Raw genomic sequence first — 14409 nt, forward strand, 5'->3', positions numbered from 1 at the left:
TAAATACTGATAAAAAGTCTTGATAAATCTTATGAACCTGGGAGAACTTTAAGCAAATTCTAAGAAATTGGAACTTAGAAATCAAAAAATAAAACCGGGCTTCCCTGGTGGCGCAGTGGTTGAGAGTCCGCCTGCTGATGCAGGGGACAGGGGTTCGTGCCCTGGTCCGGGAAGATCCCACATGCCGCAGAGCGGCTGGACCCGTGAGCCATGGCCGCTGAGCCTGCGCGTCCAGAGCCTGTGTGTGCTCCACAATGGGAGAGGCCACAACAGTGAGAGGCCCGCATACTGCAAAAAAAAAAAACCAAAAAAATAAAACCCAAAAAAAACCAACTCTTGCATATATGGCACCTATATCAAAAGACTATTTAAATAGCAGTTAAGCAGTTTTAACACCTTCATGGCCTTTCGACATTACCTTCTTAGCTTTGAAGAGTCATGTTCCGCTCTTTTCTCATTCGTGCTCCATTCATCAGACTTAGAAATTATTTGCAGTTCCCTAAATGCACCTGCTGTTTCACATCCTTGCTTTTGCACCTATTCTTCCCCAGCCTAAATTCCCTCCATATCCCCCAAACTGCTCTTTTACCATCTGCTTGGAAGAAGTCATGTGAAGTCTTAATGTTCTCAAATGTCCCATTTTCATTCAACCTTTTGTGAAATCTCAGCACCCACCCACTCTCAGCTAGGCCTGTGTGGTCACTCCATCCCCAACACACGTTATACGCAACCCAAGTGAATCGTAATTAATTTATTTCTCTCTCTTACTTAACAAGTTTATGAGCTCTTTGAGGATCGAGACTATCTTTTTATTTTTTTTTTAATTATTATTTTTTTTTGCGATATGCGGGCCTCTCACTGTTGCGGCCTCTCCCGTTGCGGAAAACAGGCTCTGGACGCACAGGCTCTGGACGCGCAGGCCCAGCAGCCACGGCTCACGGGCCCAGCCGCTCCGCGGCATGTGGGATCCTCCCGGACCGGGGCACGAACCCGTGTCCCCTGCATCGGCAGGCGGACTCCTAACCACTGCGCCACCAGGGAAGCCTGAGACTATCTTTTTAATATTAGTATCTCCAAGCCTAACATGTAGTAAGTCATTGGTGAAGGTTTGTTTAAATAATTGGTTGATAAATCCAGTGTGAATGCTAAAAATAATTGATATTAATAAGCAGGAAGTTAATCTGAACATTAGTAGATTCTCTTCACTCTTAAATATTAATTGGGCACCTGCTGTGTGTAAAGCACCACCACCGAATGCCAGGGAAAGGGTTCAGTGATGAACGCCATCAGTCAGGTGGGACGTCTCATGGATAAGCAGGCAGTTATGGCCTGTGATAACTACAAAGGAAGATGTGTGCCGTGAGTGTGAATGAGAGGAGAAGTGCACTCAAGGAACAGGGAAACAGTAGAACCTACAGCATTGTTTGTTTGAGCTTGGGAGAGGCTGGAGCCATCAGTAGGAGCCAAATCATATGGTTCCTCCTAGGCGTGTGTAAGGGTTTGGAGGTGGGGGATGACTCTGTGGTTTCAGAAAGACGACTTGGCTCTAGTGTTTGCTCTAACAAACATAGCACTGAAGGAATTGTTTGCAATGTATTGGGTTATTTACATTTTTTCATTTCTGTCTTTAAGCAACGAAGCGGCGAATCTGTTAAAGTGCACCAACTTGATGTTGCCATTCCCTTGCATCTCAAAAGCCAGCTGAGGAAAGGGCCCCCACTCGGTGGTGGGGAGGGAGAGGCAGAGTCTGCAGATACGATGCCGTTTGTCATGTTAACCAGAAAAGGCAATAAACAGCAGGTAAGAATCTGTCCGCCGTGTATTCACAGTTGGTTGTTAGTTATCAAGTGTAAGCAGTAACTTTGTTTTATAGGTTCTAAATTATCTTTTGCTTACAAGGGGAAAGACTGGAAACGTTTAAAGTATTCAGTGATAGGGACTTCCCTGGTGGTCCAGAGGTAAAGAATCTGCCTTGCAGTGCAGGGGACGCATGTTCGATCCCTGGTCGGGGAACTAAGATCCCACATGCTGCGGAGCAACTAAGCCCAAGCGCCTCAACTAGAGAGCCTGCGTGCTGCAAACTACAGAGCCCATGTGCTCTGGAGCCCGCGCGCCACAACTAGAGAAGAGAAAAAATCCGTATGCCACGACTAGAGAGACGCCCGTGTGCCACAACGAAAGATCCTGCATGCCTCAACGAAGATCCTGCGTGCCGCAACGAAGACCCGATGCAGCCAGATAAATAAATAAATTAAAATAAAATTTAAATCATATGTATTTGTTAGAAGATATAAATACCTTGACTTTCAGTAGAAGGGTTTCATATGTAAGCTCAGGATGGGAAAGGGAAGGAGGGTGAGGGCAGATAATCTCAAGAAAATGCTCACTTGCCAAGATTTCTCTTGGGAAAAAACCAAAAATCATTGTTTTCTGACCCCTAATCCTTCTCCTCCATTCTCCTTAAATTACCTCTTCCTTCTTTCCCTTATCTCACAGATGGCTCTCAAAATCATTTCCCCGACTACTAAGCTATCACTTTGATTCATGCATTCACTCATCAAATATTAATTGTCTACTGTGTGCCAAATACCATCCTAAGTGTGAGGCTACAGTGATGAACAAGATGCAGCCCCTGGCCTCGTGAATGCACAACCCAGATGAGGGAGAGAGACAGCATAATATATTTGCAGATAGTGAAAAGTGCCCTGAAGAAAACAGAGCCTGGCTCTCAGACACAACTCTAGGATACATCATATATTACCAGTTCTGTAAAAAAAAATTCCACACTTTAATATTTCTGAAATCAAGCCACCTCTTAGAGTTGGTGGACTCTTGGGATAATTGACAGCATTTTTTTCTGTTTTAGTGGTATGTAAAATAATAGTGCATCTTATAACTAATGGAAGTGTCTATGAAATACAGTGGCTACCACAGCTTATCACAGACAAGTTCAGCACCTGGCTCCCACATTTATTTAAATAGTCATTTAACAGATACTTATTGTTGACTTGCCACATACCAGGTACTGTTCCATGTGCAGAAATGCAGGAGTCAACCAAGTCCCTCCTCTTTTGGGAGCTTTCATTCTAGTATTGAGAGGCAACAATAAAGAAATAATGTCAGGTTGGAGACAGTGCTGTGTTGGAAGATAAAGCAAGATAAGAGGATAGAAGAGACCGGGTGGGGAGGAGGCGATGCGAGGGAGACAGCTGCTGCGGGGGTGACCGGAGAAGACCGGGAATGAGGTGTTCTCTGTGAGGGCAGGGATGTTCTGTTTCCTCCCTCCCAGCACAGCCTCCAGGAGATGATGCCTACCTTAATTTTTTATCTCTGCTTTGGTCAGGTAATTTCTTGTTACTCAGAAGATCAAAGTTGTACAGTATACCATTATTTTGCTATAGTGCAAATAAATCTTGAGATATGAAAACTGAATACCAGTTAGGATCACGGAATGGAGGGCTGGGAACAGGGTTTCCATCATGAGTCATGTTTAAATAGTTAACTTTGACTTCGATTCCGAGCACTGCTGTATCTTTTCCAGACACTGTCTTCCTAATTCCTTTCTAGTCAATAGGACTTTCCTCCGTCGCAGTTTCTAGGTTTATCAAGTTTTTAGGAAAGTTCCCCCCCTTTCTCACCCTCAGGCCAGAGATGAGCCCTCACATTTCCCCTTTCCCTCATCCTCCACCCAGTCCCTAGAAAAATAAGGGTTTGTTTTTGATCAAGACCCTAAACTTGGTGTTGGAGTGAGATCTTTGTAAAATTGCTCTTCTCAGCACTTGGAACTGCTAGTTCACCATGGTTACCAGGATTCTCAAAGCCCAGAGTTTTTGCTTTTCTTTTCTTTTCTTTTCTAGGGATGACTTAGTCCTCTGAGTAGACTCTTCTATTTCAGTCATCACATTTTAGGTCTGATTCATTTTCTTTTTCTTTAAAAGCTCTCAGCTTCCCCTTTCCACTCCCTCGCTCTCCCCTCATCACCAGATTTCTTGGCACAAAAAGGAAGTTTGTTGTTTTTTTCATTGTGAAGGGCAGTACGTGGCAACGTCAGTTCGGTAGGCCTTGGTTCCTATTCCCGTACAGCTCCTGAACATTTGTACTACATTGGCACACTTCCTGAGCCTTGATTTTTCTTATTTAAAAGGAGGCTTAGGAATATCTTTCTGTGAAGATCAAATTATACAATAGTAAATAATCAGTTTTCTTCATTCGTGTCTCCCTTTTCTGAGGCACACATGAAAATTCAGTATACCTGTGAATTTGCACACCCCATTTGATCTTTTCAGAACATGTAGGCATAAAATTAAAACCTACCTTCAGAAACTTTGGAGCTTTGAAAAGTAAATTCATTTCAAGCTGTCCTGAATTCTAAATTGTATGGGTCAACATAGGACCATATGTCTGTGTTTTAGAAGAAATATTTTTGGTTCAAAGTGGATAGATTATATAGTGTATAATCTATATAGCTTCAGAATGAGGAGTGAAGTCCCTGTTTCTTAAAATGTGAAATTTTGTTTAAGGAAACATTTTTATTGAACTTTATTTTTAAAATGTTAGCAAACATGAAATGAGAGCTCAGAGTACTTGGTTATTAAGTAAATTTTCAACTCATAAACATTATTTGGAATTTTGGAAAATGTTCAATTTTAGGAACATTATTTGAAGAAACATCACTGTTATTTTGTGGTCTGAAGAAGAAAGTATATTTTGTTCTGATTTTTATTTCTTTATTTGACTTTTGGGTGTTGGCCCTTCTGGTGCAATGGTTTTTTTAGAAATGTGAAATGTGTAGCCTTATAGGAATCTTTAGTTTTTAAGTGAAAGATCTCTTTGTGCACCAGATTTGTGCCCAGAAATAACTTTCTTCTGTAGTCAGTAGGAAAAGAAAAATTTGCACCGATGAAGTAAGTAGTTGAAAAGAAAGGATAATACTGTTGATAGTTTCTTTCTGTATCTAAATGTCTGTGAATTAGAATAATGAATTGAAATAAAATGTTTTGATCATTAAAGCAAAAGTTTTAATGTAATAGAGCCATTATGTAATGTTTTAAAGAACTTTTTGATTGTTTTAAACAAATGCACAATATATTTATTATAGTTTAATACTTGTTAACAGTCCTGAAACAGGGACATCCTGCTAAAAACAAACCATTCCATAGATAAGAACTCTCCCCCATAATAGAGATATAGATCTCATCAGTCAGTTGCTTAACTCTTTCTCTTTTCCAGTGTCACAGCTGTCTTTGGAATATGAGGAGGGTCTGTTAAGCCTGAAGGCGGACTAGACTGCATAGTTCAGGAGGGCAGAACTGATTCCAGAGGGTAGAAATGAAAAAGGTGCAGATTACAGCTTGCTGTATAAAACCCTTTCTTATAGTTAGCCATATGTAATAGGGTCTGTACAGTGGAAAATGATCCCCTGTTGCTTAGATGTGTGCTCCCAAACAGGGTGCAGAAAAGGTTGAACTTGATGGAGGTTGAACTTGATGGCCTTCAACTTCCCATCCAGTCCTAATGGGTTTGTCTCTAGCAGAGTAACACTGTTGTCTGTTTACGTTCTTAGATGATGCTGTCTTTATTGACTTATTAAGGAAGGAAAGATTATTATTTTTCTAAGCTCATTTAATTCTACTTACTAATTTATTTGAAATCTTTTTTTTCTTTGATTTTCTCAAGCCATTTGTGATTTCTTTATTATTTTTTTTTTTCTCAGTTTAAGATCCTTAATGTACCCATGTCTTCCCAACTTGCTGCAAATCATTGGAACCAGCAACAGGCAGAACAGGAAGAGAGGATGAGAATGAAAAAGCTCACACTAGATATCAATGAACGGCAAGAACAAGAAGATTATCAAGGTATCAAATCTTTTTCAGGATGGAAGTGGAAATCTGGGCTTTTAAAGTACAGAACATCACAGCTTTTATTCTGCACCTTTTCATGTCATGTTTGTATATATTTAGCCTGAGAAGTTGATTGTTTTTACATTCCATTCTGTCTTCATTTTTCTCTCACTTACTTTGTAAAGTAACACTAATGTAATTTTTGTCATGTTTTGCTTCCCCCGTAATTCAGTTAGGTTCTATACTGTTAGGGCTATGTTTGCAAGTGATATAATACCAAGTTTTAATTGCCTCATGCTGCCAGTCAACTGTGAGCAAATTATTATTCAACAGATGTCATTTCTTTTGTCTACTTGAGAAGCCTGGTCTCAAGGACCCTCTGTCCCTTCAGATTTGCGGGCATCAAGTTAGGATTCCAGTTTTATGCAGACATACCCAGCACACTTGGATTGACTGGAACTTTACATATAGAGTCCACTGACACTTCATAAGTCAGCCTTTTGTCATTCCCCTGGCATCCAGATTTTAGAGCCATAACATGGCTGTCTATATAGTGCTGTACTCACCGACTGCTTTTTGTGCAAGAGATGGTTGTATAAATAAATAGTTGGTTTTCTATCTTTCTTTTGTTGTTAATTAATTTTTTTTTTTTTGGCCACGCTTCGTGACATGTGGGGTCTTAGTTCCCTGACCAGGGATCAAACCCGTGCCTCCTACAGTGGAAGCGTGGAGTCTTAACCACTGGACCGCCAGGGAAGTCCCAGGATTCTGTCTTTAAATCCCATTTCTAGAATCTTCTCTTCCAGTTCAGTTGATACCCAATGTTCTTAATAATAAATAATGGTAGGTAACACTCAGTGTAATTGCTTACTATGGCAGGACACTTATGTACTTTATCAAATCACTTAATCCTCACAACAATTCTGAGAGATAAGTGCTTATTATTATTCCCATTTTACATTTAGGGAAACTGAACCAAAAGTCACATAGCTAGTATGTGGCAGAGCTGGGATTTGAGCTAATATTATCTGGCTCCAAACGCCGTGCCGATAGCTGTTGTACTAAACTGCTTCTTACGCTGTTTCACTGCCTCACGACACTTACTGTTGTGGCCACATTGACTGTAAAGGGAGTGTTGGATGTTAAATGATACTCAAGAGCATGTCTCCTCTCTTGATTGCTCTTCTTGTACCTCTTAATCATTTTAGTCCATATAATGGTTATTTTTCTTTAGTCAGCTACCTGACAGGACTAATAAACTTGATCTCCGTAGGGTTTTATTTGCTTCTTGGGAGTACATTTACCAACGTTAAATGCCTTTTCTGTTTTGCTCCTAATTCCAGAAATGCTGCAGTCTCTTGCCCAGCGCCCGGCTCCAGCAAACACCAATCGGGAGCGGCGGCCTCGTTACCAACATCCAAAGGGAGCGCCTAATGCAGATCTAATCTTTAAGACTGGTGGGAGGTAGGACGGTCTCTCTTATTTCTGCCTTAGCTATTTTTCATGGTGTCCATGTGAGCAAATTAGATAGTTCTGGATTATACCTAATGATCAAGGCCCAATGATTAGCAAAATAGAAAAGTCTTTGAGTTGTAGATATTTGAGTAAAGAAAACCTACTTATAAAATTGTTTGTTTGTTTTTTAATCTTAATTTCAGCCACACCAATCTTGGCTTCCACTTTTTCTGAGTGGACTTATTTGGATTTTTTAGTTTCCTCTTTTGAGGACTAGTTACAGATTAGTTCGAGAGACGTCACAGGCTTTTTGTCAGAATCTCTCAAGCCAGTGTTATGTAATCATAGTGTTTACAAAAACCCAAAACCTGTTACTAGACTTTCAGTCATGCAGATTGAGTGTGTTTTGAGGTATTTTGTTTGTTTGTTTTTAAATTATAAAATATCCTGCTGGGATCTATGCCATTTCTTCTTAACCTTGAGTTGCTTAATGTGAAATTATTAAAACTCTGTAAGGTATTTCATATAGAAGATATTGCCTCATATCTTCTTAGATACTGCCTAAGACCTCACTCATCTTTTTTTTAAAGTTGTTGAAAGTTTTGCTGGGATCTGATCTAAAGACCGGTACCTATCAACTTGGTTTTCTGTCTTGTGTTTGGGTTATTTTCAAAAGTGACGTAGGCTTTGTGCTTTTACTGGTCTTCCTTGGGGTATTTAGACTGAGGTTCTACAGCAGCCCTCAAATGTTGTCACCTTGTTGTTGGAGACAGGCGAGCAGGTGTAGAAAAGAATGCTGGGGTAGAGAAATGGTCCACTGAGGAGAGTAGTAGCATTGGAGAAAACGCAGATGTTCCAGCCTGTGTCTTTACTCACTAAGTATATTCGTGTTCCTGGTAACATTTTTCTTTGAACTATATGCTCAGACAACTCTAATCAAATTGCAATTTAGGAAACTGGTTTGTCATTGACAGTTTAGGGATCTGTTTTGTAACAGCTATTGAGTGTAATTTTTTTTGTTTAGAAATCCACGTTACAAATGATGTACAATAGGCATAAGATATTAGATTATTTTAAATTACCCGACCTTCATTAAAGTCCTTTAATAATACCTTTTATTGTGCTAAGACGTGGAACCGGCTAGGTTAAGAAAGGCCGTGGAAATTTTAGTTTTCTCCTTTTACACTTTCTTAGAGTAGCTTTAAATATATACCATTGTGTTCTTGGTAATGTCTGCTCCCTCTTTCTTATCTTGACGTTTTTCATCAACTTCACCAGCCATATTGCAGCCTAACATCTCTGAACAGCATTGTGTCTATTAATCCCTAATCCTTTCTCAGTTTAGATATTGTAACAGTAGGCATCATTTCCTAATTTTTCAATGTTTGGGTGACTTTACAGAATCAATAACTGTGACATTTGCTACATAATTACTATTTGCAGTAGGATTTGCTCCCCTCGGCTTACATTCCATCCAGCACCTTCCATGGATTCAGTCCTGCACTATAGAAAATTCCGAAGTAGAAGACAGTCTTTACTCCGAGGCTTATAGTCCAGTTGAGAAACCAGGTCCAGGTACTTGACAGCTAATTCTGCCCTAGTCATGTATTTATTTAAAAAATCACTGATGGAGAGTCTAAGCTCCAAGCATTTCTCAAGGAGTGTGGAATAAAAATATGGGAAAGCAGATGTATCAGCTTAAACATGCTGCTGTAGTTGTGTATATGAACACAGAGATGTGCCTTTCTTAGTTTGCTACCAGTTACTCGGTCGTTTTTCAAAGTTCTTTGTTACCTTTCTGATTTCCTTCCCTCCCTCTAGCCCTGCAGGCAGCCAGACTTGGAACTGGCCACGCTGGCTCTCTCTCACCTCGCACTCACTGTGCATCTGCCTCCCCGCCCCTTCCCTGACACCTTGGCCTTGGCCCGGGCCGCCTCAGTGCTCCGTTCAGCCATCTGGGTGGCTGTCTCGGAGCGCTCTGCACGTGGGCCCCCTCTTCTGTCGGCACACTCTCTTCCCGTGACCTCTGCGGCTCTGCTGTCCTTTCTGGTATTCTTCTTCCCTCCCTGCCTCCTCTGCTTGTCTCCTGACTCCGGGGTGGCCTTGCCTCCTCCTGGAAACACCCGTGCCCCTCAGTCTGGTCCTTGGCCCTCCTTGCTTACGCCGAGCGGTCTTGCAGGAGGTGTCCCCTCCCGTGGCTCCGTTACCAGCCGGGTCTCCAGCCCAAGCCTCCACTCTGGTTTCTGACCGTGCACCTGCTGTCTTCTGAACAACCACCTAGACGTCTCCTGGGAACTTCGACTTCAGCGAATCCCCGCCCCATCCTCTCCCCTCCTCTGTTCTCTAGCCCAGTGAACGGAAGCTCTGCCGTTGCAGTTGTCCAAACTAGAAAAGGAGGTTTTGTTTTTGACTCTTCCCTCTGCATGTCTCTCTGTGTAGTTAATTAACAAATCCTCTGATTCTACTGGTAAATGGCTTTCTCACACTGGCCCTGCTTATTCCACCTCCGCACGGAGATCCTAGATCAGGCTACTGTCACCTCTCATCTGGATTATTGCCTGCAGCCTCCAGATATGCTTCTCAGTCTCCAATTTCAACCCCTTCCAATGCATCCTCTCTGCTCTCCCCACAGTGTTCTTTCTCAAGTGGAAACCTGCCGTCTGACCAGCAGTGAGCTCTTGTGCTTAAACCCTTCAGTGGCTCCTCGTGGCTTGTGGGATAAAGTCCCAACTCCTCACTTGGTTAACACGACCCTGTGTGATGGGGGTGCACTCCCCTTACTGGCTTTACCTCTTGCTATTTTTTCCCCTACTTCCATCCAGCTGGCCTTTTAGCTCTTCTAGTTATGCCCTTTTTGCCTCCCTCTGTTTGGAACCCTTTCGGGCTCTTCCCCGGATAACTCCTGCTCCTCCGTCAGGTCTCCCCTTGAAACTCGGGAGCCTGACCTTGCTGCCCTGGCTCACTGTGCTTCCCCAGACCTTGTTGTGCTTCGTCACCTGCTAGCTTGTCTCCATCCCCCAGGAGATTGAAGACTCAGGGCGGACATGAGGCCTTGTCTTGCTTTCCGTTTTATCTCCTCCATAGGTCTTGGTGCCTGGCACATAGTAGATGCCCAGTAAATATTTGTTGACTGGACAGAGGGACTTCAAGAAAATCTATGCTTAGTGATTTAACAAACTTTCTCCCTGTGTTATGCTCCCTAGCACCCTCGTTCCCTTTTGTTTTCCTGATTTTGTGAGACTCTTGAGCTACTTGGCTTTACCTATTTTAAATCTCTTCCTAAAATAATGACTTGGAAAAAAAAATCCTAACTTGTCCAACACTCTTGAAAATGGCCCTCTGTAAAGTCTTATGGTTTTATAGTCTTCTCAAAGCCAGTGCTCTTAAAATGCCAGTTCAGATGAACATTGTAGAGGAACAAGCAAATGTGTAAAAGTGAGTTTTTGAAGCCCTTCAAGTACCAAATGTTCTTTGCTATTTTTTAAACTTAAGTGAAGAAATGTAGTCAGGTGGAAGAACGTTAGGTGATGGGTGGTGTCTTTTGGTAGTTTGGCTCCTCTTTATTTTCTTCTATTTTTAACGCTGGGCCAGACTCAGTAGAAACCTGTGCATCTAGAGCCGTGGTCCTCGGGTGTCTGCGTGCTGAAGTCCTGTAGAAAGAGGCAGAGGGAGGTTCTGTGAGTGAGGTCTGGGAAACTGTTTTCAATTTGACTCTTAACTTGGCTAGTACTTTTTTAAAAAAGTTATTAAATTGTTGACATTATATGTCAGATAAAGGGAAATTTACTTGGAAACTGGTTATTAAAGCAGTTTTAAGTTTTTATTACCCGTAGATTTTGATAAGGCTCCCAGACATTAATTATAATGATTTTTATATTTTATACTCAGGATTGAAATAGGGCTGTAAGTTAAAATGTCAGTCCTTCTCCCTGGGCAGGAATGCTGTACCAAGGAGTAAGCACTTGCTTATAATGAGTTTAAATGACAGCAGCACTCTCAGTAACACAGTTACCGAAGTGTTCTGTGTGCAGGACAGGGGTGCTTTCTACCCTGTGAGTGCTGAAGGAACTGTGAAACTCAGCGTCTTTGGCAAGTGTTAATACTAACACGGTTTATATGCTATAAACCTGTGTGGGTTATACCAGCGCTCCTCAAACTTTAAAATACCTATTTTAACCATTCTGACTCTTGTTAAACTGCTGGTTCTGATTAGTTTCTAACAAGCTCCCAGATGTCAAAGCTGCTGGAGTGTGGACCACACTCTGAGTAGCAAGGGGTTATAATGTGTGTCTTATTTATCAAAGACTGTGAACGCTTCTCCTGTCATTCATTGCGTTTATCTAAATAAAGTATTCTGTTTTAGACCATTGCTTTGTCTTGACATCAGGGGAGAGACTTTCTTTCTCTCAGAGAATACTTCTTCTACTGACCTTTTCCCATTCAGTTCAGTTCTGCACGACTTAACGGATGTATCCAGCTGAAGATAGACTTTTCCGTATTTGCATTTTATTCTTTGAAAGTTTCTTGCTAATGCAACTTGCCTTGTGAGAGACAACCTGTATGAGTTTGCTAGAGCTGCCAAAAGAAAGCATGATAAACTTTGTGACTTAAACAACAGAGCGGTTTGCCTCACACTTCTGGAGGCCGAAATCCAAGGTCAAGGCCGGGTTGGTTCCTTCTGAGGCTGAGAGGAGAATCCGCTCCAGGCTCCCTCCTGGCTTCTGGTGCTTTGCCAGCAATCTTTGGCATCCCCTGGCTTCCACAGCACCATCTGACCCATGCCTTCATCTTCACGTGGCGTTCTCCCAGGGTGTTTGTCTGTGTCTGGGTTTCCTCCTGTTACGAGGACACAGTCACACTGGATCAGGGGCCCATCCTACTCCAGTCTGGCCTCGTCTTAACAAATTACATCTGCAGTGATCCTGTCTTCAAATAAGGTCACATTCTGAGGTACTGCAGTTAGACTTCAACATGTGAATTTGGAGGGTACACCGTTCAGCCATGACACAAACCATGAATTCTCAGCATCTTAGAAAGTAGTTACAGGAGAGCTACTGGGACCACCCCCTTCTGATCAGCATCAGAATTGCTCTTTTTAGTGCCCCTCCGCCTCCTGTTGTGTCTTAATCCAGTAGGAGTTTGTGTTCTCTTTAAAAAGCACTGACTTGTCTGCAGACATCAGTGAATAGTGGCTGGGGCCTTTTTTAGGGGCCTTTTCTTGCTGGAGGGTCGTCCTCAGTCCTGGTTCTTTAACATTGCCCTGTTTGTGCCTCTAGGAGACGTTGATCCAGCAGCACGTGTCATTTCATTAGGTCCTGTATCTGATGTTGTGGATAGTGGAGTCCTCCAGCAATTGAATGAGAGCAGTGGACACATCTCAGCTCAGCATGTCGGTCTAGAGAGTTGCGAATCTAAACCTGGGACAGGCTGGGGCCATGAGGCAGAAACAGCAGCCTCTGCCAACACCGGAACAAGCCGACGCTTCCAGATAAGGCAGAAAAGGCCTTTTGTAATGGAAATCACGTGAGGGTTCATCTTCTCTTGAGAATGCAGTCAAGAAATGAGATGGTTGACTTGATTCCTGAGCAGTTACACCAAGAAGAGCGTCAGTGAGATGATTAAGCCGAAGAAGAAACGGTTGTAATGGTAATGGTATGGGGGAAATGAACTTGAGTTTAAACTTGATTTGAGTTACAGTGTCTCTGAATTGAACATCCCAAGTTGGAAGAAGATACATTTGGGGGCTCCAGGACTATAGTAGCAAAGTATAGAGCAAGCAGTAAAATCTTCTAGTGAAAACTTACATGCAGGACAACAAAATGATGAAAGATATCCAAATACCAGATAATCCACCAGGAAGGCTTTTGTTTAGGAGTTTGTTTCAAGAGGAACAAGGGATGAGGGAGAAAAATCAGTTTTACCCATCGGAGTCAGTAATGTAACATTGCCTGTTAGGGTAAAAAGGAAATGTGAAGACGATTAGTGTACAAAGCATGTACCCAGATGGCTTAGGGGAGTCTGACACCAGCCTAAGAACAGGGATAGTTGAGCCCATTGTAAGTATCATTGAAAACAGACAGCGTGCCAGGCAGATGCCACAGAAGATGGACGAAGGACAGCGAGAAGGGGATCCGGAGATTTTGTTGACCTTCATGGGTTTACAGCCTCTGTCTCTAAACAAAGTATGGAAACAGTAGAGCTTTTATTTTGCTTTTGTTTTTGTTTTGTTTTGTTTTGTTTTCCCCCCACTAAGTAGAAATGAGCATTCTTAGTCTGTTTCTGGCAATCTGTTAATTTATTAGGATAGTTGTCTTTCGTTTGCTTTCCAGTAGGCATAGTAAATTTAGTTGAAGAGCACATCTGTATGCTACAACTTGATTACATCTTTTTTTCTAGCTATTTTGCATTTTTTCTTTTACCATGTTTCAGTTTCTGCATGTAGAATTAAATAAGAAACAAAACTTGTAAAGTTGTAACATTTCACATGGAAATGCTGCCCGATCTTCACCAGCTTCAGAAATCTGACCTTTGCCGATGCTGCAATAAAGTGTTGTAATTTAGATTTGGTGTGGTTGTGTTTTATTTGGTTTGGGTTTTGGAAACCTATTAAATGGGTAAATCAGTATCTTCCACGGTCATCACTATTCTTTATAAAATAGTCTCAGAGACGATTTCTTTAGCATTTCACTAGTATTGTTGCTCTCCCTTTAGCGTCTGTTATTTGCATTGTTTCCTGAGTTAGCTGACCTTTGGGGTCAGTACAAAAAGTAGCCAGTGGAGTCCAATAGAATAAACATTTTTAGAACAGGCTTGAAGCTGGTTATGATGGAAAATGCTGGCACAGCACAGTCTAGCCTGGGGTGGTGTTTATGATCTTACCCACGTGTGTGCCACAGGGCTGATAAACGCCTCTGTAAGGCAGGCGGTTCAGAAGGGAATTGCGAGAACCATCGTTTTCAATTTCTTACCAGGTGTTTATTCCAAGGCTGGCTGAGACAATCCAGAAAGCGTGAAGGAAGTTTCAAAACTCGACTTAATTCTCTTAACCCTATTTTCCAACCCTCATCGCCATCTTCCTTGCTGACCTGTGTACTATTCCTTGCTATTCGGTGTT

The 14409-nt window shown here is 42.0% G+C and overlaps 1 protein-coding gene across 2 annotated transcripts in view; it reads left to right on the forward strand.

The window, feature by feature from the left end:
• UPF2 (UPF2 regulator of nonsense mediated mRNA decay) overlaps positions 1 to 13855 on the forward strand; it is a gene marked incomplete at its 3' end in the record, with an annotated part of 98385 nt that extends 84530 nt beyond the window's left edge. The window contains exons 19-22 of one of the 2 annotated variants that reach the window (XM_082619792.1): positions 1633 to 1800; positions 5714 to 5855; positions 7184 to 7304; positions 12572 to 13855. In XM_082619792.1, the coding sequence (XP_082475918.1) occupies positions 1633 to 1800; positions 5714 to 5855; positions 7184 to 7304; positions 12572 to 12581 (441 nt within the window). Of the gene's footprint in view, positions 1 to 1632; positions 1801 to 5713; positions 5856 to 7183; positions 7309 to 12571 lie in introns of those variants that run through there. The other variant, XM_082619793.1, reaches the window with a different exon arrangement.
• Positions 13856 to 14409: the final 554 nt, after the last annotated feature.

The sequence above is a fragment of the Mesoplodon mirus genome (assembly GCF_964341445.2).
Source record: "Mesoplodon mirus genome assembly, chromosome: 4".
Classification (NCBI taxonomy): domain Eukaryota; kingdom Metazoa; phylum Chordata; class Mammalia; order Artiodactyla; family Ziphiidae; genus Mesoplodon; species Mesoplodon mirus.